This window comes from Pteropus medius, unplaced genomic scaffold, assembly GCF_902729225.1.
Source record: "Pteropus medius unplaced genomic scaffold, Ma_sr-lr_union100, whole genome shotgun sequence".
NCBI classification, from domain to species: domain Eukaryota; kingdom Metazoa; phylum Chordata; class Mammalia; order Chiroptera; family Pteropodidae; genus Pteropus; species Pteropus medius.
The window spans coordinates 1,149,000-1,173,008 of NW_024356336.1; the positions used below are offsets into that span (position 1 = coordinate 1,149,000).

General features: G+C 39.8%; 1 protein-coding gene across 2 annotated transcripts in view; it reads left to right on the forward strand.

The window, feature by feature from the left end:
• Positions 1-23,661, forward strand: part of SART3 (spliceosome associated factor 3, U4/U6 recycling protein) — a 31,510-nt gene extending 7,849 nt beyond the window's left edge. Inside the window, exons 2-19 of one of the 2 annotated variants that reach the window (XM_039861908.1) lie at positions 1,294-1,420; positions 1,691-1,795; positions 4,901-5,085; positions 6,155-6,260; positions 7,513-7,637; positions 11,270-11,425; positions 12,117-12,255; positions 12,757-12,864; positions 13,579-13,656; positions 13,783-13,841; positions 14,770-14,879; positions 16,229-16,341; positions 17,264-17,340; positions 17,917-18,085; positions 19,763-20,217; positions 20,761-20,913; positions 21,757-21,947; positions 22,608-23,661. In XM_039861908.1, coding sequence (XP_039717842.1) covers positions 1,294-1,420; positions 1,691-1,795; positions 4,901-5,085; positions 6,155-6,260; positions 7,513-7,637; positions 11,270-11,425; positions 12,117-12,255; positions 12,757-12,864; positions 13,579-13,656; positions 13,783-13,841; positions 14,770-14,879; positions 16,229-16,341; positions 17,264-17,340; positions 17,917-18,085; positions 19,763-20,217; positions 20,761-20,913; positions 21,757-21,947; positions 22,608-22,785 — 2,634 coding nt within the window. In that variant the 3' untranslated portion in view covers positions 22,786-23,661. The remainder of the gene's footprint in view (positions 1-1,293; positions 1,421-1,690; positions 1,796-4,900; positions 5,086-6,154; positions 6,261-7,512; positions 7,638-11,269; positions 11,426-12,116; positions 12,256-12,756; positions 12,865-13,578; positions 13,657-13,782; positions 13,842-14,769; positions 14,880-16,228; positions 16,342-17,263; positions 17,341-17,916; positions 18,086-19,762; positions 20,218-20,760; positions 20,914-21,756; positions 21,948-22,607) is intronic. The other variant, XM_039861909.1, reaches the window with a different exon arrangement.
• Positions 23,662-24,009: the final 348 nt, after the last annotated feature.

Here is a 24,009-nt window from a genome sequence, read left to right on the forward strand (position 1 = left end):
TAATCAGCATACAATTGGGTCATGTTTTTATGCACTCTGCCATTCTATGCTTTTTAATTAGTATATTTAGATTCTAGACATTTAATGTAATTATTGATATGTTAGGACTAAAGATATTTTCTTTTCATTTCATGTTTTCTTCTCTTTCTTTTCTTGGCTGCATATGGGTTTACTTGAACATTTTTTAAGATTCCATCTTCGTTTATTTATAATGATTTTTAGGTTATTGCTTTGTATAGTTTGTAATGGTCGCTTTGGGTATTTCAGTATATTTGGCTTACATGGTATTTGTGTTTACTACTGAGTGGAAATCTCCCTTCCGTTTATGCCCCTTTGCCCTCCCTGTTTTAATTATCATTGTTTTGGGTACCAGATAGTCTTAAAATTTTTGTTTAAGTTATCACATACAATTAGAAAACTCACAAGGAGAAGAATCATTTATTGTACTTACCCACTTTTCTGTTCTGTTTTTCTTGATGCTTCAGGATTTCTTTGATCACTTTCTGTTTGAAGAACTTTTGTTAGCTATTCTTCAGGAGTAAGTCTGCTAGTAAGAAATTTTTAGTTTTCCTTTGTCTCAGATGTTTGATAACTTTTCAAGCAATTATTTGAATTTGTTGTTTTATTAGTTTGAAAAGTTTCAAATGTTAAACTTGTGTGCTGTCACTTGGCTTCAGCAGACACCAATCTGTTGTCATTTTTGTTTTTGCCAATATGGATCTTCTTCTTCATCTTCTTCTTCCTCCTCCTCCCCCCTCCTCTCCTTTCCTCTCCTCCTCCGCTGTATCCCCCTTCTTCATCTTCCTCCTCTCTCTGTCATTTAGTAAAAGAAAAGAGCTGTTACCTGTTATATACCTGACATGCACTAAAGCATGTTACTAAATTTAAAATCCTCATGAGAACCTTATGAGCTACAATCTAAGTGGTAATCCCATTTTATAGATGAGGAAATGGAGACTTAGAAAAGTTAATAACTTGCCTAAGGTCACACTTTGTGTTTGTTTGTTTCATTAGAATGTTTCCTGTATTTCAAAGAGAACCTAAGTTTGTTCTGATAGGAATTGTAACAGATTTGAGGGAACTTTATGATTATTATCAAAAGCCTCATTTCATTGATTTTTTTTTTTCTTCCTTTTCCTGAGGGTAAGTGTTGCCTTTCTATTTCAGAGGCTCTCCCAGATAGCACATTTATTTTGTTTGTGGTAGACATGTGCATTGTCACCAGTGGTGAAAAAAGCTAAGTTATTTTGAGGATGGCATTTTAAATTTAACTTCTGTTTCTTTTCCTTTTAGTTGTCTATCAATGTCTATGACTACAACTGCCATGTGGACCTGATCCGGCTGCTCCGACTGGAAGGGGAGCTTGCCAAAGTGAGGATGGCCCGCCAGAAGATGAGTGAGATCTTTCCTTTGACTGAAGGTAACACTTCAGCAGGCTGCTTTTATAAACAAAGAATTTGCAAAATACAAAATGCTTAACAGGTGTAGGATATTATGATTTTAGTGATTTAATCTTGTTTGGAAGTAGAAACCTTTTATGTGCTTGGTTTTAAGAAATGAATGTCTGAACTGTGCCAGGTTGTATAAGATGGAGGAAAGGTTGGCATGTTGGTGACTCAGTAAAATTCCTGCTTTCTGCCCTGCCTTTGGTGAGGGAGGTGGTAATGTAGGACGTGCTGTTGTCTTGTAGAGCTCTGGCTGGAGTGGCTGCATGACGAGATCAGCATGGCCCTGGACGGTCTGGACAGAGAGCACGTGTACGACCTCTTTGAGAAAGCTGTGAAGGATTACATTTGTAAGTTCCCTCTGGACTTTTCCAAGTGTGTCTGGCAGTGTTATCTAACATCAGTCTCTGCTCTTGTGGATTGTATTGTGAGATGCTATTACCCGGAAAAGGGAGCTTTTGTCTAGCAATTAGAAAGATTTGAATTCAGTTACCATGGTCTGTGGTTTTTAATTGAGGATATTTGGTTTTAAAATACAGGCATACGTTGTTTTATTGTGCTTTGTTTTATTGCTCTTCACAGATATTGCAGGTTTTTTTTTTTTCCCTACAAATTGAAGCTTTGTGGCAACCCTGCATCGACTAGTCTATCAGTGCTATTTTTCCAATAGCCTCAAATGGTAGTTAACAGTTTTTAGCAAAAAAGTATTTTTTAATTAAGATGTGTCCATTGTTTTTTTAGACATAATGCTATTGCACACTTCATAGACTAAGTATAGACTAAGCATAACTTTTATATACGCTGGGAAGCCAAAAAATTTGTGGACTTGCTTTATTGCAGTATTTGTTTTATTGTGGTGGTCTGGAGCCCAGCATGCAATATTGCAGAGGTATGTATGTATATATATAAGAAATATTTGTAGATAAATATAAGAAATATTTGTAGTAAGTAAATGATTATACTCACACCCAGCATTTATCTGGCAAGAACTTACAGGTATTTCCAAATGACTAAAAGTTATCTTTTACACATTAAATGAGTTTTTAGAAGTTTGGACAGCATGCTTTTTTTTTTTAATATTAAAAGAATGAACAAAAGCCTTTTTCATTTTGAAATAACTATAAATTTATAGGAAATTGCAAAACTAGCGCAGAATACTCACTTATCCAGTTTCCTCCAAAATCTTAAAACTGATGTAGAAAATCAAAACCAGAAAATTGATCTTACAACATGGGTGTGTAGTTTTGTGAAATTTTATCCCAAATGTACATTTAGGTAGTTGCCACTGCAGTTGAATTACAGAACCCTCTCATGCCACAGAGATCTCTCCTTTGTCTGCTGGTGCTGATGTTTTGCAGTGCAAGTGAAATGTAGATGCCTAAGTTGCCTTTAAGTTCCTTTACCCTCGCCCGTTGATTATGTAATTCTTTAAATATTTTCTTTACATACATTGGGGACCACATCAGACAATGCTATGGACAAAATGTTTTTAAAAAGCATTAAAAAAAATTCACTCTTTTAAATTAAACATCTTTCTTCCCTGATTTTCCTCACTCTCCACTATGGGCATTTTTCTGTTTGTGAGAAGCATCAATACTTAGAGGGTAGACCGCTCTGAGGAAGAGAATTTTTCATGTACCTTTACCAGCCAAGAAGAATTGATTAATTTTTTACTTTTTATAATTTGAAAATAAAAATAATAGGCATTTCGTGAATATAAAATTATACCGAATGTGCTTTTAAAAGCTGTCCTTGTGCCTCTGCTCTGATTCCACCCATGTAGCCTCTTAGAATCTCTGGCAGAGTTCCAAATGCATGATGTTCCCATGTTTTCTGTGGATCCTGTTACCCGCTTTCTTAGTGTCTCAGAGTCATCACGATAACGGCACCAGTTCTCTTTCTCTAAGGATCTTTTGTCCCTTCCCAGACTGTAATGTTTTCGGTCCTTTATAGTTTTGCGGTCATCTCTGCCATCAGGCCTCGACTGTCACTTAATGCTGATGTCAGCGTGCCTTCCCTTTCCACCAGCTGCTTCAGGGCTGCTGTGGGTCAGGAAACCAGATAACCACACTTCTTAGATCGTCTCATAAGTAGTTTTGAATGGGAGCCCAAGGGGTCCTTGTGTTATTTTTAAGAGCTTTGTGTCACTTGTTTTGAATGCTCAAAAGCCACTTTTGAATGTGTCTTAGTTTTTAACTATATTTTTGCACATTTGAAGATGCCAGGTATATATAGCCTTTATTTCTCAGCACGTACTCAGTATTGATTTTAAGCTGTCCAAGAGGTGTTCATTGTACCACTAATAAAATATGGCTACAGCCCTTTGACTCTTCAGAGATTTTGAAAACTAGGTTCCTCAGTCTTTGGGGGAACTGTGTGCAGAGGCTTTGTGACTGTTTTAGAACATAGGATCCAGTGATTCTTCGTTTGCCTCTCATAGTCATTGTGGACTCAGTACCCGTGGGTTTTCAGAGTTTAAAATATTGTTCAAAATATTTGCCCCCTCTAGATTTTTTAAATGTTGGGAGGAGCTATGATGTAATCTATTGAAAATTTCCTTCTCTGAGAGGAGGAGCCATTTCATAGACCATCTGTAGACTTGACTTACCCTCGCTAAGGGCGTCAGCTCCAAGAGCTAGCTCATTTCCATTTTTATTTTGCAGGCCATCTGGCAGCTTTATATTGGTGAGCGAAAACAGAATAGCTAACAAACTTTGTCTAAGTTCTTGAAATAAACCTACTTCAATGAAAAAGCAAGCCTCAGGAAAACATAGTAATTCTCAAATTTGCTTATCTTTCTGGTATTTTTATTTTACATATTATTTTCGGATCTTTGAAAAGTATAGGCAAAATGAGTACAGTAAGAATTGATGCATTCATAGAGTTTAATTCATTAGTCTGATCTTAAAGCTATGCAAGTGAGTATATAAAAAGTTTAAAAAGAGTGAAAGAAGGAAACCAGGTCTTTTTGTTGTTGTTTAAACGTCATTAAAAATAGAGATTTCTAGTAACAGGATTGATGCTTGTAATTTTTTTTCTTTCTCTTTGATCAACAGACTTAAAATGAATCAGGATCAAAAAGTTGAAAAATTCTAGGCTTTGAAATCTTTCTCAAGATCTACTAAGATTTATAACTTTTTATTGAAATCTATTACTGTTTTTTTTTCAGTTTTAATAAGAAAATTTTATAATCATGGTCTTTTTACGTATTACCACCTGGCATATACTGTTAATGCAGTAAAATCTCAATGCTTCTGCCGAGTAGGGACACTGTTTATACTTCCTTTTCAGGCTGCATTATTAGTAAAGGTAAGTTGGAGTGCTTGTTGATGATGCTCTTAACCTTTTTGCATGAATGAGTGGTTTTTTGATTGGGTACATTTCTTTCATTATACATCATTTTCGATATCTGGGTATTTTATATCCTGATCTAATAGAACATGTCTCATTTTTAGGTCCAAATATTTGGCTAGAGTATGGCCAGTACTCAGTCGGTGGGATTGGTCAGAAAGGTGGCCTCGAGAAAGTCCGCTCTGTGTTTGAAAGGGCTCTTTCATCTGTCGGTTTACATATGACCAAAGGACTGGCCATCTGGGAGGCTTATCGGGAGTTTGAGAGTGCAATCGTGGAAGCTGCCCGGGTGAGTGCCCCTGTCTCCATGACCAACGCTTGCCTTTGAATAGTTAAGACTGTCTTTGTCAGTGTTCTTGGAAGAACATGGTTAACAAAATGGTCTTCACTAATCCCTTAGGGCAGTAAAATAAATGAAATCAGCAGTCGTGGAATAGCAAGAATGATTTCTTTGACTATAAATAAAGCAGGTGACCCTACAATTTGTTCCTGATGTTTAAACATACTACTGTTTTAGCTCCTGGTTCCAGGATGATGTATAAGAATAACCATGTCACTCCCTGCCATCTCCACTTTATGTCCGGTAGTAACTCTGAGATTTGACCCTATCATAATTTCATTTTTTAGACTAATTTACAGAATTTTACAGTCCCCTTTTTTGTGTCACCTCTTCACTGTGTGTGTGTGCAAAGTTGTTATTGGTACATAGTGAAGCCCTCTAATAGATCATTATTATTAAAGTAGCCTCGTCCCTTCTTGGATTATGTCCCTGTTGAAAATCGGCGGTGGTGCCTTCAACTAAGCCATCTAGGCTGACTCCTTTGGCTGATATTTGTGGCGTTCTGTAGTATGACATAATCCTGTATGGACTCTGCTCCCATACTCCCCTCAACTTTCTTGCACTTTTCGGCCACTGTACTTTTATTCATAATGTTCCTTCACCTGGGAGTCAGTTTGCTTTTGTCGCTGCCTCTGGAGAGCCTGCAAGACACATCCCAAATGCCAGCTCCTCCAGGAGTCTTTCCTGGTTTCCTCCCTTCACAACAACAAAACAGCCCTGAAAACCAGCTGAAAGCAAGCCACACTTTGATACTTCTGATACTTTGCTTTTTATACATAATCTTCTTTCTGCCTCATTTGGATATGTTTCTTGTATTCCTTCTCACTTTCTCCCCATCATAACTGCTTAGTAGCAGAGATACCATTTGTTTTTTTTTTTACCTCTTGCATCATTTGACACAATACCTCATGTATAAGAGGTCATAAAATTTTTTTAGTTTGAAGTAGAAATGTATTGAAATAATTTTTGAAGTAAGAAGAACCAAAGTTTGTCATTTACTACGAATTTGCTTCTTTAGCCCATAGCTGACTTCCTTTCCCCTTTTGACCGGGAACAAACCTTTGATTCACAGCTGGAGAAAGTGCACAGTCTCTTCCGGCGACAACTGGCGATCCCACTCTACGGTAAGAGAAACTGACACGTCAACAGCCAGTCCTTCGTGGTTTTCAAAACACTTTGGGGTATGTCATGTAATAAGACCTTTCCAAACATCCCATGAGGCAAGTGTGGCTGGAATTCTTATTCTCACTGGATAGTGTCACTGTAGATGAGGCCATTGGTAAAAATGTATGAATTGTTAATGCGCAAGTGGGTTGTGAGAGTCAGAGGCAGGACTGGAAGCCAGACTTCCTGACTCCCAGTTTCCTAAGTACAACACTGTTGGAGAGGGAGAGAGAAGGTCTCTGAAAGAAATAGGGAAACTGACCCCCAGTATTTTCTGGGGAAACTTAATTGAATTAGAGTCCATTCTGAGCATTTTCTCTTCAGGAGTAACCTTCCATGACAGAATGAGGATTTTACATGGGCCTATATCATTCTTCTGTGGGGGTGATTTGGTCCAGGACCACCATCGATCGGAAGTATTCGTATCTGAATTTCTTGGGGGTTTGGTAAGGATTCTCCTTCTTGGGTGAATATATTTTGGCAAGCCAAGCCTTTGAGGTTGTGGAGCTTGAGTATGAGCAGTGCTGGGAGGATTTTTTTCCAGCATGGGAAGAGTTTGACACTGCCATCTTGTTTCTTCCCTAGGCATGGTTATTTTTTACTTGCGCCCAGGTGTTATGTCTCTTTTTACTTCATAGTTTATTTGGATTTGATTTAATAAATTATAAAGTGGCTCTCCAGTCAAATCCTTGGATGACATACTGAAAAGGCTAGAATGGAGCCGGCTTATAGATTTCATCTCATTCGAGCATGAGGCAGCATAGCATAGGGAATAGAGCATAACCTTAAACCAGACTGCCAGTTCACAACCTTGCTCTGCGGTTAACTGTAGACAGTTGATGTAACCCTCTGCTTACTTGTGCTTCCTCAACTGCAAAATGAGGATCACAGTAGAACTCTCTCATACAGTTGTGAGGATCAAATGAGTTAATGGATGTGAAGTGTTAGAACCTAGGCAGGCACTAGGTAGGTGTTGTTAAAACGTTGCTATTAGTTTCATTACTCTGACTGATTAATTGATTGGGCTTCCTGGGACAGTACTTTGAGACAGAGTGAAGGCCAAATCTCAAATCTCAGGATTTGATCAGTCACAGGAGTCATGAACACAGTTGTGGGAGGGGTTAGTGGCACCCAAGCCTCATGGTTTAATCTATGTTTGGATTGATAAAACCCAATAGCAAGACCCACGGGGCTGAATCCATCTTTCAATAGATATGGAGGCAACTTTTGCAGAGTATGAAGAATGGTCAGAAGACCCAATACCAGAATCGGTAATTCAGAACTATAACAAAGCACTACAGCAGTTGGAGAAATATAAACCCTATGAAGAAGCCCTGGTAAGTGTTGGCTTTTTTTTTCTGTAAACGTCTGTCTACAAACTTTTCCCTAATCAATAGTTGCAAGTAAAACAATATCTTTGAAACTTGTTTTATTGTGAAATATATAGAGTGTATAAATGTATACCTACAGTTTACATACTAATAATACAGTGAACATCCATGTACCCACCACCCAGGTTAAGAAATAGAACATTGCCAGTACCTTAGAAGTCTCCTATGTGTCCCTCTCCGATTGCCTCCTCTTCCCTCTCCCGAGAGGTAATCACTTTCCTGACTTTTGTGATAATCATTCCCTTGCTTTTCTTTATAGTTTTACAACCTGCGAATGTATCCTTAATATATTGTTTAATTGTGCTTAGTTTTGAACTTGTATATACTGCAATAATGCTGTATATTTTCTTTCATTCAACATGTTTTTGGGTTTTACTCATATCGATAAGTATAGTTAGTTACAGTCCATTTGTTTTACTATAAAGTTGTCTGTATGTAAACAATTTATCCATGTTCTTAGATGGATTGTTTCCAGTGTTTTGCTAGGAGCAGCAGCATTGCTTTGACCACTGTATGTATCTCTTGGTAAACATGGAAAAGAGTTTCTCTAAGTATATACCCAGGGATGGAACTCTTTTCCAGGTTATGTTTTACATTCCTACCAGCAGGATCTGAGATTCCTCATAGCTTTTGCTCACCTTGGATACTGACATACTTAAATTTAGCCAGTCTGATGAATCTGAAACTGGTATATTTAATTTGCATTTCTTTGATTGCTAATGAAGTTGAGCATCTTTTCCCATCTGTTGGCCATTCAGATTTCCTTTTTTGGTGAAGCGCATGTTAAAGACTAACTCATTTTCCTTTTAGTTTATTTTTTTGTTCTAATTGATATTTGAGGGTCCTGGATATTAAATGTTCCTTTTGGTTGCATGTATTGCAAAATTTTCCTCCCCAAGTTTGTGGTTTATCTTCTGACTTTTTAAAATGGCATCTTTTTCGATGACCAGTTCTTAATGTTAATTTAATTGGGTTTCTCATTCTTTCCCTTATGGTTTGTGCTTTTGTTGTTCTTAAGAAATCTCTCCATACTCCAAAGTCATTAATATACTTTGCTCTATTTTCTTCTGAAAGTTTGTAGTTTTGTATTTCATGTTTAGGTCTTCATCTGGGTGATTTTTTTGTATGTGGTATGAGGCAAGGTTCAGTTTCATTTTTTCATATTGAGAATCAGTTTCAGCACTGATTTTGATAACTCCATCTTCCTCTCACTGATGTGCTGTCTCACATCTGTCATTGCTCAGCTGTCCATTTATATGTGGGACTATTTCTGGCTTCTCTATGCTGCCCCACTGGTTTATGTTACATTGTTGTAATGATGATAATTTTATAAGTTTTGATCTCAGGTAGCACGAGTCCCACCCACCTTGTTCTTAAGAAGATCTTGGCTTTCTTTAGCTCATAATGCTTTCATTGAATTTAAAATCAGCTTTTCAAGTTCTATTAAAAAAAAAACCTCATGAATTCTTTATTGGAATTGCATTGAATCCGTAGATCAGTTTGGGGAAGAATTTACACCTTTTAACTAACTATTGAATCTTCCAATCTATGAACATGGTGTAGGCCTGTGCTATTTAAAATAGGCCTGTCTTTCTGTAACATTTTATAAATTTATGAATTCATCTAGTATCTCGAACACATTTTTTAGATATATTTCTGTATAGTTTTCGATACTATTGAAAAGGTATCTTTTTAAAGATTTTCTAGTTGTGCCTGGTATATAAAATGTAACCTTTTATATTAATTTTTTCTATCAAACTTGATAAATTCTTACTAATATTAATTTATGGATTTTTTGGATTTTTTTTGTGTCGACAATAATATATATTTTTTACAATATTATTTGTAAGTGGCATTTTGTCTTTCTTGGTCTTAGAATACTTTTGACTCATTTACCATACCTCAGACTTATGCCCTTACCTTGTATTTTTTGTCTTTTTGTTTTACCTACAAGGCATCATTGTTAATTTTGTATTATATAGCCCTAGTTTGTTCACATTTATTATATGCATGTCCCACTTTCTTTGCTCTTCTTCCATGCATCCTCCATCTTTTATCTGGAATCACTTCTTTTGCTTAAAGTCCACCCTTTAGAGTCTCCTGCACTGAACATTTGCTGGTAACAGATTTTCTCAGTGTCCATTAGTTTGAAAAAGTTTTACTTTGTTCTCTTCTTGAAGGTTAATTTCTCAGGAGATAGAATTCTAGACTGATAACTTGTGTTCCCTCCGCAATTACATATATCTTTCTGTCTTCTGGCTTCTGTTGTTGTTCTTGAGAAATCAGCTGTCTAACTCTTGCTTCTTTGAACATAGTCCTTATTTTTTCTCTGGCTGATTTTAAGATGTCATAGGTTTGGTTTGATGTCCTGCAGTTTCATTATAGTAGGTCCAAGTGTGGATATCTTTATATTTATCGTGCTTGTGAATTGTTGGGCTTCTTGGGTAAGTTTTCGGTCTTTCTCATGGCATAGTGAATAAGAACACAGATGTTGAGAGCCAGGCTGCCTCCAGTTTGAATTTTACCTCTGCTACTTACTAGCTCTCTGACTTCGGGCTAGAACTTAGCCTTCTTATGTTCCAGTTGCCTTGAATCTAAGGAGGTAATGATAATGATACCTGCCTCATAGGGTTGTTGTGAAGATCAGAGTCTTAAAATATCTTAAGCCAGCAAAAGCTTAACTTTCATTTAACTTAACCACCTTCACTAGATTTTTCCTTAGTATTGTTTTCTTACCAGTTTGTTGATGATTTTCAGGTTTTTTTTTTATATTTAATTCAGTTTTAGTTGTTTTCAGTGGCATAGTGTGTCTGGGTAACTGATTTGTCATTATTACTCAAAACTCAGGCTCTAAAACATGATCTTTCTGTGTTCAGAGCGTGTGTGCTCTCTTGCTGGCCTGCATGTGCTCTCTCTCCCTTTTTACCTATAAATGATTTACATATATAGTTATGGTTCATGGAGCCTCAGTAATGACATCTCAGCCAGTTCAATTTTGTTTTGACCATCAGCTGAGTGTGGCTGAAAAGCTAATAAGGTGAATAAGAGAATTTTATCTAAAAAGACTTCTGACTGTATGTCTTAGGATCAGCGAACATTCACCATAGCCTCTTCCATCTTCTGCATTTACATGTACTCTGGCAGGAGCTGATACTTGGAATGGGAAACCTGAAATAGCACAGGGCACCGAATTTCTCCAGTGTGGTACATTAGCTCTATTCATTAGGCCATGAAAGTGGCTTCTCTTTCGGAAGGATGGCTAGCAGTGGTCATTGGCAAAGGTGTTTCTCTTTCATTCAGTTCCTGATTGATGGGAAATTTAAATTCCCTGCAATCTAGGGATGGGTTTCGAAAAGGGTTTATGGAGTCTTTGTAGCTATTGCCATGAAGAAGCACTTTGGACTATCATTCTGCCCAACAAATTATAGACCTTGTTATGCAGAGGTTCTGAGAGTGGGGACTGGTGATTCTTATCTTGGTGTAGCCAGTCTCACCAAAATTAACTATGAAGATGTGTTGTGCTTCCTGACAGTACCAGTAGCTCATTTCAACTTCACTGCAATTTTCCTTTGCCCCAGTTGGAAGCAGAGGCCCCCAGGCTGGCCGAATATCAAGCATACATCGATTTTGAGATGAAAATTGGCGATCCTGCTCGCATTCAGTTGATCTTTGAGCGTGCCCTGGTCGAGAACTGCCTTGTCCCAGACTTATGGATCCGTTACAGTCAGTACCTAGTAAGATAACTGTTCTAATTTCATTTTATTTTTACCAACTTGGGACCTATTTAAAGGAAATCAGTAAGAGTGCTTGGAGTTAGGTGCACGCTCCTCTCCACTTGTTCTCACTTTTCCGTCATCCTCCTTTTCTCTTTGTCAACTCAGGAAGTTTTTCTAGTGTTTTCAGCTGTGTTGAACTGATCACTAACTGTAAAAAAAATCATAGTCTTACTGTTGAGGACTTTATAATATTAATTTTTTAAACTTTTATTATAATGGAAATGTAATCACATAAATGTAGACAGATTAGTAAAATGAAACCTCATGTACCATCATCCAGCTTCAACAATTACCTAACAGCACTAGTCCAATTTCATCTACATCTTTACCTACTTTATCCATTCCATTTTACTTTGAAGCAAATCCAGAAATCACATTTCCTTGGTAAATATTTCAGTATGTATATATAAAAGATTTGAGTCAGGATCCAAACAAGGTCCATACATTAGGATTGGCTGATGTCTCTTAAGGCTAATTTAATCTGTGGGTTTCCCTCTCCTCCTTCAATTTGTTTGTTGAAGAAACCAGTCACAAGAGACATTTCTAAGGAAATTTTTTTTGGTTGGTTGGTTGTGCTGGAAATGTCTTGTCGATGGTGAAGTCTTAACCATAAAATTTTATCTCCTAACCCTGGAATTCTTTATCGTAGGATCGGCAGCTGAAAGTAAAGGATTTGGTTTTGTCTGTACATAATCGTGCTGTTAGAAACTGCCCCTGGACAGTTGCCCTGTGGAGTCGGTACCTCTTGGCTATGGAAAGACATGGAGTTGATCATCAAACGATTTCTGGTGCGAATGTTTTTGTGGGAAGACTTCTAAGCTTTTTGTCCCAAGTCAGACATATAGAGTTCTGACAGAGTCATTACAATCAGCCTCCCAGGGTGTTTCTTTGGGATATTGGGTATTAGTGACAAAAAGGGCTCTAATTGGGAGATGAACTGATTTTATTTTTGGCTTCTTAGACCTTTTTAACATACTAATATTTATTGCGATTTTTCAGGAGTCGTGGTCTTTTCTCCAGACTTGCTTGACCTGGAACTCTTACTGCAGGGTGTCTTGTGGAATGTGCTCTTTCTAGAACACAATTTGTGCAGTGCTGTAGTAGCTTTTCTCTTGAAGGTTTCTTTCAAGCTTATTTCACTTTGTTATTGTTATTATGTCATTTCTTACTATTTTTGATCATAAAATATTTTATAGCCAGTAGAGGTTTTTATAATCTTAATAACTTCATGTCAGTTTTTTTTTTTTTTTTTTTTGAATCTGCACAAATTCATTTTTCTTCAATTCCAGTGACTTTCGAGAAAGCTTTGAGTGCTGGCTTCATTCAGGCCACTGATTATGTGGAGATTTGGCAGGCGTACCTGGATTACCTGAGGAGAAGGGTCGATTTCAGACAAGGTATTTAAGTTCACATGCATCATATCAGAACTGAACTTTTTCTTAACATATCTTTTGTCGAGATGTTCTAATTGCTTAAATACATCATGATTGGGCAAATGATGTAGACCAGCCATTGGTAACTGTTCTCCCCTAGAAATTTTAGCTATTTAAGTCTTTAACAAATCATGCTTTGGATTGTAAAGGAAGAGATTAATGGTCTTGTGTTTTATGCTGGCTTCTGCCAGCTTCTTTGGTTTCATTTCACATTTATCTCTTCTCTCCTTTTTATATATCCCAAATAGTTCTCTAAATAAGACCGCTATGTTTCTTTTAAGTCTTTGAACCTCTGCAGGACCCCCCGCCATTCTCCTCACCCCTCTCAAAAAAAAAAATAGCAGCCAGAACTCCCCACCCCTCATCTAACTCGTTCTTGCATGCTCATGCAGGTGGCCTTCAGCCATTCCATTGGCTGGGGGAGGCCACCTCTCCTGTGTTCCTGCTTACAGTGCCCTGTGCTCACTTTTGTCATTGTATTGCCTATAATGTGCTCTGCTCCAGTGTCTCTTTTCTCTAATGCATGGTCAGGGCAGGGACTGGCAATTTTATTTTTGTGTCCCCAGCATGATGCCATGTACGTAATAGGCTCCTGGGAGTTTCGGTGTAGGATTTAAAAAAAACTCAAACATGGTATGTGGTTTTATAAAGCCAAACCTCTTTTGTAATTTCTACCAGATTCCAGTAAAGAACTGGAAGAGTTGAGATCCGCATTCACTCGCGCTTTGGAATATCTGAAACAGGAGGTGGAAGAACGTAAGCATAGCTCTAACCTGCTGCTTTGTCCAGTTATATTTCCTGTTCTCAGTTGATGTGCTTTTTCAGGCAAAGTCTCTTTGTCTCTAACTAACTTTCTAATTTTGACTAACTCTCTTCTTAAAGGTTTCAATGAGAGTGGGGATCCAAGCTGCATGATCATGCAGAACTGGGCTAGGATTGAGGTAAATATTTTTGACACATCTGTCAGTTTCATCCACCTTTGTCTAATAGTGTCGCTAAAGTTGAGTCAGAATCCCAGCTGATGGTCTAGGCTTTGTAAAGACTCACGTTCATATCTTCATGAAAATATTAGCTCCCACGTAGAAGGTATGCAGCAAATGTCTGAATGCCAGGCATTCACTCATTTACTTCTCTCCCATCCTCAGTGTTTCATTCATGAGAGCATATCAGGTCTGTAGTGTTGTCTGCCAGGCACTTTACTAGGTGCTGGGAAAATGAGTTTGACAAGGCTCCTGCACTAGTAAGGCTTTAATCTAGTGTGGAAGACAGACAATTTGACAAATAATTAGAGGATATAATGAGTTGAATGTTATTACTGGACCAGAGACCTCAAGGTAAGACATAATCTACTCTTGATCAGCTCAGAGAATTATAAAATTCTAATACTTTATTCTCTGAGGGAGAATCAGGTCAAAGAAACATTTGCTTGTAGGTGGGATTTTTGTATTGTAATCATTTTAAATATGAGGCAGCAGAGGCTCAGAAAGATTAAGCAACGTGTCCAAGTCACTTAGTAAGTGGTAGAGCTGGCATTTGCTCCTGGATCAGACTTTCTTTACTGCCTCTTAAACACTTACAGTTGAGTTTGATAAAAATAAAAAGCAAATGCCTGGCCAGTACTGTCTTAGCGCACACGGGCTCTCACTCTTTGTTCTCAACAAAGAGGCATACTTGAGACTTGTCACTGCAGAAAGGCTGAAGTGGTGGTGCTGGGCCCGTTCCTATGGAGGGCAGCCTCGGGAATGTCCAGGGATTCATGTAAATAGTTAGGGGGTGGCTTTGTAGACATGTCTGAAGTGTGTTTTGTAATAGGTGTTGATATCATGAGGTGCAGGTCCTTTCCTCATTGAGCTTTTTAATGCATCTTAGGCTCGACTGTGTAATAATATGCAGAAAGCGCGGGAGCTCTGGGATAGCATCATGACCAGAGGAAACGCCAAGTATGCCAACATGTGGCTTGAGTATTACAACCTAGAAAGGTAACAGCCTGCGGGGGGAAGGCAGTGCTTCATCAGCAGTAATGGTCTTCAGTCCTGGGTGACCTCTATTGGCTTGGGCTTCTCTTTACAGTGGGTCCCTATCTTCTTCATCCTGTCTCTTTGATTAGTGGGCAGGGCTAGAGAACCAAACAATATTTTGTGCCTGGGCTCTTATAGCTATGCATTTCTTAAAAAAATTCTTTTTGGTTTGTTTCGTTTTTTGATTTTTTGAACATGAATATTTTATTTGACTTTTTTCGGAGGTATTTCTTTTTATTTGCTTTGATATAAAAGTGTAAAATACTAATAAGCACAGAGGAAAAAAACCGAAATTACCTGTAGTCATGGACCCAGGCATAACCACCATTAGTTAATGATTTGGGTATATTCTTCAAGACTTTTCTATGCTTAAATTAAAAAAAAATGAAAATGCAATTATAATGTATAAACCTCTAAAATTATTTAAACCCAAAATTATAAACCTCTAAAATTATTTTAAATAAGATATGCCTGATAACATAAGGTATAAAGAATATGACCAGCTTTTTAAAAAAGTAATTTTATATTAGTTTCAGGTATACAGCACAATGGTTAGATGTTTATGTAATTTACAAAGTGATCTCTCTGATTACTCTGGTACCCACCTGGCACGACACACAGCCATTACAGTAATATTGACTATATTCCCTATGCTGTATTCCACATTCCTGTGACTGTTTTATAACTACTGATTTGTACTTCTTAACTCCTTCACCTTTTTGACCTAGTCCCCCAAACCCTGTCCCATCGGGCAATTACCAGTTTGTTCTCTGTATCTGAATCTGGTTTTGTTTTGTTTGTTTTGTTCCTCGGATTCCACATAAAAGTGAAATCATATGGTATTTGTATGACCAGTTTTTTTATTCAATATATTTTAAACATAGACAGTGAAAGTTTCTTATAATCCCATCCCCAGAGATGACCACTTGCTGAAAATTCTTCTAGAACAGTGGTTCTCAAACTTTTTGGTGTTTTAAGACTCCTTTACACTCTTAAAATTTGAAGACCCCAAAAGCTTTTATATATGCGAGTTAATATTTACCATATTAGAAAGTAAAAATGGTGTTCCGTGAAAAAACTAACTAGTTTAGATTGCACCCCAAACAGTTATTTTCTTTGCTACAACTGTTGTACTTCAGTATGCAGAAGAAGTGCTTTATGTGGATAGTTCTGGAAGCTGATCTCCTCAGAAGCTAGAATTGTGGCAGAGCTCCTGATCCTGTGGCACTACCTGTGAGAAGACTGCCCCTCCTTTTGTGTGCTTTCTGCTTTGTGTCCTAGTGGCAGCACCTGTTTGTTTTCTACCCTAGGGCACACGGTGACACCCAACACTGCAGGAAGGCTCTGCACCGGGCTGTCCAGTGCACCAGTGACTACCCAGAGCACGTCTGTGAAGTGTTGCTCACCATGGAGAGGACTGAAGGTAGGGATCCTTGCCTCTCTACTCTGGCTTGGAGTCTGTAAGGACAGACTGTTTATGGCTACAGCCCCTCAAGTGGTGCACTGTGACTAGACTGTCACGTGGTACTCTCCAGTGAGAGCAAGTCCTCTCAAATCTTCAGATACAAGGGGTATTCTCCATCATATAGCTCTAGCACGGGGTTCTCATAATTCTTGGTGGCGGGGGCTGTCCTGTGCATTGTGGGGCCTTTAGCAGCATCCCTGGCCTTTCTCTACCCACTAGGCGCCAATAGCAATCCTCCCTGCCCCCAGTCATGACAACCAAAAATGTCTCCAGAGGTTGCTGAAAGTTCCCTGGGGGTCAGGATTATTCCATTTGAGAACTTCTGCTCAGGCACCATGCTACACCCACCATAGGGGTACAGACAAGCAGATGGCTACCTGTGCTTTTGGTTATGTGTGCATCACTTGCCAAATTTCAGAGCCTTAACATTAAGTTTCTAATAGGAAAATAGTGAATTTATACGTGGACATTGGTCTGGATTTTGGGTGTAAACCCCTCAGAACCTGAAATAAAACACCCAGGCAACAACAAATTACAAAATACCCCAACATTTATCATTTGAGTTCCTCTTAGAGTTCTTCAGTCTTAATATAAGTGTCTTGTACCTTTTGCATTAGAATGTTTTCATAATCTTTGCTAGGGAGAGCCCATAATAGATCATGTTCTAGTTTTCAGGTCTCTGAAGAGATATTTTAAACATACCTGGAAGTACTTGAAGTCTAAAACTTCAAGCCTATATAATAAAATCTTAAAATGGGGAGCTGACTCTAGTTCTTTTTTGTCTGATGGGAGAGATCTCTTCTGGAGTGCGGATAAATTAAGAAAGTCTTATATCCTTCAAAAACCTAAAATGTGAAAGTTTGCTTCTCTTTCTATCAAGGTACTTTAGAAGATTGGGATATAGCTGTTCAGAAAACCGAAACTCGATTAGCACGTGTTAATGAGCAGAGAATTAAGGTAATTATGCCGTTTATTTGGAGTCTTAGAGAATCTCTGATAACTATTCTGTTTGATATATCCTTGTCAAAACCGTTGAAGTCTTCCTAAAAAGTGTCTTTTATATAGAGAATATTACAAAATATTTGAATCAACATTTAAATCTATCCAGTATTACTTTTTAGATCGGCTTAAAACTTCAGCCCAACAATCCTTTTTTTATGTAGTAGGGGAATTTTGGTTCTAAAATATACTAGACAAGATGAAAAAGAATAAAAAGCAGTCTCAGCCCAATGATTGGAATACGAACACCACCAAATTAATTAGGGCCCCAGTTTGATAGATTATTTTTTGGGTGGATAATTACTGGGGATACTGTAAAACATACTGTGTACTTGAGAGACAGAATCCTAAGAAACTCAAAAAGCCCTGGCAGGGGAAAGTTGTGAGCGCTTCCTCTTGTTTTTCAGATCTCATCCTTTCACTTGGGTGATGAATTTCCCGTCCCTGTCCACTTTCATCTCTCTCCTCATCACAAGGCGGTAGAATTCATGTCATTGCTGCGTCCACTGATATGTCATACTCCCAATTTTCCAGGCTGTGGAGAAGGAAGCCGCCCTTGCCCAGCAAGAAGAAGAAAAGGCTGAACACCGGAAGAGGGCCCGGGCCGAGAAGAAAGCATTGAAAAAGAAGAAAAAGACCAGAGGTGCAGACAAGCGCAAAGCAGATGAGGATGATGAGAAAGAGTGGGGTGATGATGAAGAAGGTAAAGCTTTCCAGAAATTTTATTTTGGGACACCTCAACTTCCAGAGAAGTTGGAAAAACAGTATGAAGAACTTTTTTTCTTGAACCATTCGAGAACAAATTGCTAGCATGATGTCCCATCACCTTTTGCTGTCCCTGCCTACCTCTATGTCCTGTGCCAGGCACTGCCCTGCACAGACACTTGTCCAGCCACCTGGGCTCCACTCCCTACACTGCCCTGTTTGCCACCACTGCCGCCCGTGTGGTGCCCTCTTCGCCCTGCTCAGTCTCCCATACCCCCAGGTGTCCCTGTTACTGTCCCATGTATGGACATCCCCTTTTTTCCACTCAGGCTCCAGTATCCCATACCACTGCTGCAGCCCTACTCTGCATGGAACACCTGCCTTGCTTGCCCCGATCTGTGGTTTTGACTTGATAGAATTTTCCAACCAATGTTTCTGTCAACTCTGCAACTTCAGGATTGGGCAGGTGTGGGTCAGATTTATTTCAGCGAAGTCAGTCATGGTAAAGAATTGTCTCTAGACATTAAAGGACTCTGCATTTTCCTAGTGCAGAGTTGTCAGCCAGAAGGATATAGTAATGGAGTCATCATTAAGTTGATCTTTTTTGCACATCTTTTTGGGGCCTTCAGAAATGACTACCATAGCTCATTGTCCTTCAGAACTCCCAATTTAGCAGGGTAAGTCATATGACATGTGACTGCAGTGGTGTGTAATTGGGACTATGAGAGATGTAGGTGTGAATTGTGGGAGCCAAAGAAGGCACCAGTGGGTCAGTTCCCTGCAAGAAAGTTTGTGGGGAAGTGATGCATGCATTTTGGCATCTGGGGAGTGACTGTCAAGTGAAAAAGAAGGGGGAAGCCAGACACAGCCAGTATCAGCAAAGAGTGTAAGGCACAAAACAGCCTGGTATTTTCTGTGAGCAGCAGATAACTAACTGGGTTTGAGCCCTGGTTCATGTTGGGGGCCAGGTGCAGGGGTGATAAGGCTGAAGCAGCAGACGGGCCAGCTGGTTGGGCCCCACTCAGGGATGCTCTTGCATGCAGCATGCAGGGGTTAGACTTCATTGGGAAGCAGCCGAGAATTGATGGAAGGGTCTGGAAGTAGGTGGCCAGTGCCATTTGAGTTTCAGTATTGTCCCTCTGGAGGCAGTGGGGAGACTAGGTTGGAATAGAATGTTGTTATACTCTCTTAAAGGACACAAGACAATAGTAGAAGTTTTTAGAAACTGTAGACAGTTCGTAGTGCTTTCCAAAGTGTGGCCTACATGTGAAGCATACTTCAGACTCACAAGGTGCTTGTTTAAATGCAGGACCCCAAACCCTATCTTGCCCTTGCTAACCCAGGTTTCCTAGGAGAGGGGCCATCTGAACTTTGAGACCCACTGACCTTATACATAATTAAAAGTAGACAGCGAGGACCTAACATTATCAGTTCTACTTGATTTGGTCCACTTACCTGAATGTAATAGGGTCCAGAAAATAGTAGGACAAGCTAGGGGGCCAAAAAACTTGATAGAGGGTGTGGTGCGTGTATTTCGGTATGTGGAGAGAGGAGTGTTTATTGCTTGCAGTTATGGCAGACTAGCTATTTGTAGTGGGAAGGGTATGTATGTGGAACAGCTCACTACAGAGAAGACATACTTAATCGTTGTTGCTTTTCTTTTGACAATCTGTAGAGCAGCCTTCCAAACGCAGAAGGATTGAGAACAGCGTTCCTATAGCTGGAGAGGCACGAGACCTAGAAGCGGAAACGGGACTCTTTGGAAAAAGTGCATCCATAGATGTCGACCCTCCCTCAAAGCAGAAAGAGAGGGCGGCTGTCTTGAAGAGGGACGTGCCCAAGGTGCCCCACGACAGCAGCAAGGACAGCATCACTGTCTTTGTCAGCAACCTGCCCTACAGCATGGAGGAGCCGGACGTGAAGCTCCGGCCGCTTTTTGAAGCCTGTGGGGAAGTAGTAGAGATCCGCCCCATCTTCAGCAACCGGGGTGATTTCCGAGGGTATTGCTACGTGGAGTTTAAAGAAGAAAAATCGGCTCTGCAGGCACTGGAGTTGGACCGGAAGAATGTAGAAGGGAGGCCAATGTTTGTTTCTCCCTGTGTGGATAAGAGCAAAAATCCTGATTTTAAGGTATGTTTGTGGAAAAAAGAGTGCCTGTTTTGAAGGGTTGTTATAGACAGACTAAATATTTTTTTCGTGCAGCAACTAATATTTAAAATATGCATGGAATATCTGCACCCTGTTAAGGACTAAATTTCCACATTAAGTGGGGTCCATTCCAAGCTTGGTAATTGAGGTCTAACTCATGGCTTGGTCACTTCGAGCTTGCCTTAGTTGACAGGTGACCATAAAATTAGGAATTGTAATAATGGCTACTTTCCGTTGCATGCTTAGGAATGACAAGGAACTGTGCTAAATGTTTTACAAATTCGTTCATGGGATCCTCGTCCAAACTCTGAGAATAGCTACTTTCATTCTTGCCATTTTACAGAAGAGGAAGTGGAGGCTTTGAGAGGATAAGTGACTTGCCTAGGGTGACCCAGACCCAGTTAACAATGCCCAGCACCCAGAGTCGGCTCCGTTGTGCCTGGCTGGGACTGGCTGGAGTATGGTCTGTGTGCTGGGTTGTGCCTTGAGTCGTCGATTTCCGCCCCGCCTCCTTTTTTCCTGTAGGTGTTCAGGTACAGCACTGCCCTGGAGAAACACAAGCTTTTTATCTCGGGTCTGCCTTTTTCCTGCACTAAAGAGGAACTGGAAGAGATCTGTAAGGCTCATGGCACCGTGAGGGACATCAGGCTGGTTACCAACCGGGCCGGCAAACCAAAGGTCAGCGTCTGAGCGGATGGCATTTAGCCTTCTGAGCCTCGGACAAACCTCGTTCTTTGTTCAGGGAGTATTTGGTTCTAGAGTGGGTTCCTAGTTTGTCTGCTAAGAAACAAATGATAAGTTAACAGAAGGATAGGTACACTAGATTGTACTTGCATTTGGAGCCAGATTAACCTGTTTTTAGGTAACTGCACTAAAAGGAATAAAGTGTTTGGGAAAAAAGAGCTACCACGAATTAGCAGGGCGGAAGGAGGCACAGTGCGGAGCCCTAGCCTTGGGGACTTGGGGTGAGAGGCCGTCCTCTACAATCTCCTCCCTCTTGCCCAGACTCCTCCTTTTCACTGCATCTCCCAGCCGTTTCCTCAGGTCCTTCCACCAGGCTCACCATTATCATGTCCTCCCCTCTGGCCTCTTCTTAGCCTCTCGTTAAATCCTCTTTGGACCACATTTTGAGTAGTGTTGTTTAAGCACTAGTTACCTCTTCCCCTCGCCCTGCCCTTATCCAGGTTAATCGAATGTTAAAGAATATGAAATAAGGGAAGGCTGAAGGCTGCTCCCGTGTCCAGGCGACCTCATCTGTTTGCTGGATTTATACTGGCCTGTTTTTTTTTTTGGCTGGAGCCAAACACGAGATGTACTGAACCTAAAAAAGTTATCCGAAGTTATAGTTAGTTACAGAAAAAGGGAAGAAGAGTAGGGCAGGGAACTAAATTTGTAGACAGATGGTAGCGGTGGAGAAGGTCACCTATTAATGGGGTGCCTGCCCTGGCCTCCTGACCTGAAAGAGGAAGCTGCATCTGGCTCTGCAGTGCCTGACCTGGCTCTGGATATGGTCTCTTTCAGGGCCTCGCCTATGTGGAGTACGAAAATGAATCCCAGGCGTCGCAGGCTGTCATGAAGATGGACGGCATGACTATTAAAGAGAACGTCATCAAAGTGGCTATCAGCAATCCCCCTCAGAGGAAAGTTCCAGAGAAGCCAGAAGCAAAGAAAGGCCCAGGTGGCCCCATGGTGCTGCGGCAGATATATGGAGCGTAAGTGTTTGTGCGCTAGCCAGTGCAGACTTTGCCTGGGCCAGCACCATGATGAATTTGTTTCCTGTCAGTACAGCACGTTAGGACAGAAAGCCGGGTCCTGCTGTCCACTGTACTCAACAGAGGAGGGTGATACAGAGTATAAGCCTAGAAGTGAAACCTTTCTTGGTGTTTGCCAATTTACACTTGTGATTTATTTAAGGTCAGATTTTCATCAGGCATTGATTACTTTAAAATCCTCTTTGCCAGGTGAATCCATATGTTTAAAACAAAACTTGGCAACTGTATGCTTGCTAGGGTAATGTGCAGCTCTGGCTGTCATCACATAAAAGCTATGTCTTTATTTGATAGGGATGACAATGCGAAATTGTGAGGTGATTTGGTGAGGTCTGAAAGATTACAGCCATGTTTATCTACCCTATGGGTGACTACATTGCACAGGTTTGGTCCTTGCCAAAATGGGGAAAAGGCCAAGTTAAAGTGATTTTTTACCTACTAGTCAAAGTCAAGGAAGCTTAGGCATTGTCTTATCATTCTTATTTTTTTTTACTTTTCACCTTTTAACTTTAAGCGATTTAAGACTCTCCTGGTTTATTTTCACAAATAAAAGGGTTATAAATTGGTGCTTTGAAAGGGTACATTCAACATTTGCTCTTCCAGGCGGGGCAAAGGAAGGACCCAGCTTTCTCTGCTGCCTCGCGCCCTGCAACGCCCAAGCACTACGGCAGCTCAGGCGGAGAATGGCCCTGCCCCAAAGCCAGCGGTCACCACCTCAGCTGCCACTGAGGCTCCCAAGATGTCCAATGCTGATTTTGCCAAGTTGCTTCTGAGAAAGTGAACGGGACTCTAAGAGAAGAGAAATCCCTTACTTCATGCTGGCCAGGAAGCCCACCAGTCATCCAGCCGTACTCTGGGTATGGAAGGGCCTGGGGCAGCGCCTGCACCCACGTAGTTTTCTCTGGGTTAGACAGAAAGGAAAATGGTGTCCAAGAAAGAGGCTTTAAGTGTTCCCTCATATTGAGGGCAACAGGAGGAAAACAGTCACTCCACAGGTTGGGCACAGGGTGTAGTTTCTCAGATTTTTTTTTTTGTCTTTTAAGAGTGAGAAATGGAAGTGAAACTTGAGCACATTCTTTTGAGATCCACTTGTCCAAATGTTTTCGGCCAACTCTGCCCCTTTTTATAAGACAGTTCTCTTACACTCTGCATAGCACATATGCTCATCACTCTTAATTTTTAAAAGACAAAAATGGCAGATGCTAGTAATTCACCGGAATGGCCTATTTTAGTAAAGGGGTGGGGATAAGGGAAGTCACAAAAAAATTTGATGGATTTTTGTTCAAGGGGGCTGTGCGTTTTTATATTATGTATTTGTAAATGACATGTCAACCCCTTATGTTTCATAAAAGCAGAATATTTGTGACATTTGTTTTATATAGGAATGTGTGCCATCTGCTGTGGACCATTTTCTTTGCCTAGTGAGTAGTTGACTGTGTTGTCTAAATATTGAGTTTCAGTCCTTTGGTTTTGTTTAAATACCACGTCAAGTGCAAACTTAAATTTTCCCCATTTAGCTTTGTCTATTAAACTGAGATTCTCTTAAAAACTTCTTGTGGAATGGTACTCAGCTGTACATTTACATATGGCTGTATTTTGAAATGGGTATACCTTGCTTTACCTAATAGATGTGTAAATAGAACTTTTCTAAGTCAAATCCTATTGTTGCCTTTAAATCTTTTCAGCTGCGATGTGTCTTCAGTTTTAAAACTTCAGTTTATCAGTTTGACCCTCTAGCTTTTAAGTTTTACCCCTCATTTATCAAATATTTCTTGCTTTGAAAGCGACACTGTCAATTCAGTAGGGAGAACTTCCTTTATAAAGATGCTCTGCAGAAAAATGGGATTCTTTCAAATGTGATGGAAATCAACTCATTTATGTTTTGTAAGTTTTTGTGTCAGGCTTCACTACTTTTTTAAACATTTTTTAATGGAAAATTTTAAAAAGAGAATGAGATAAACCCCTTATGTGCCTACCATTGAATGTCAGCGTTTCTCACGTCATA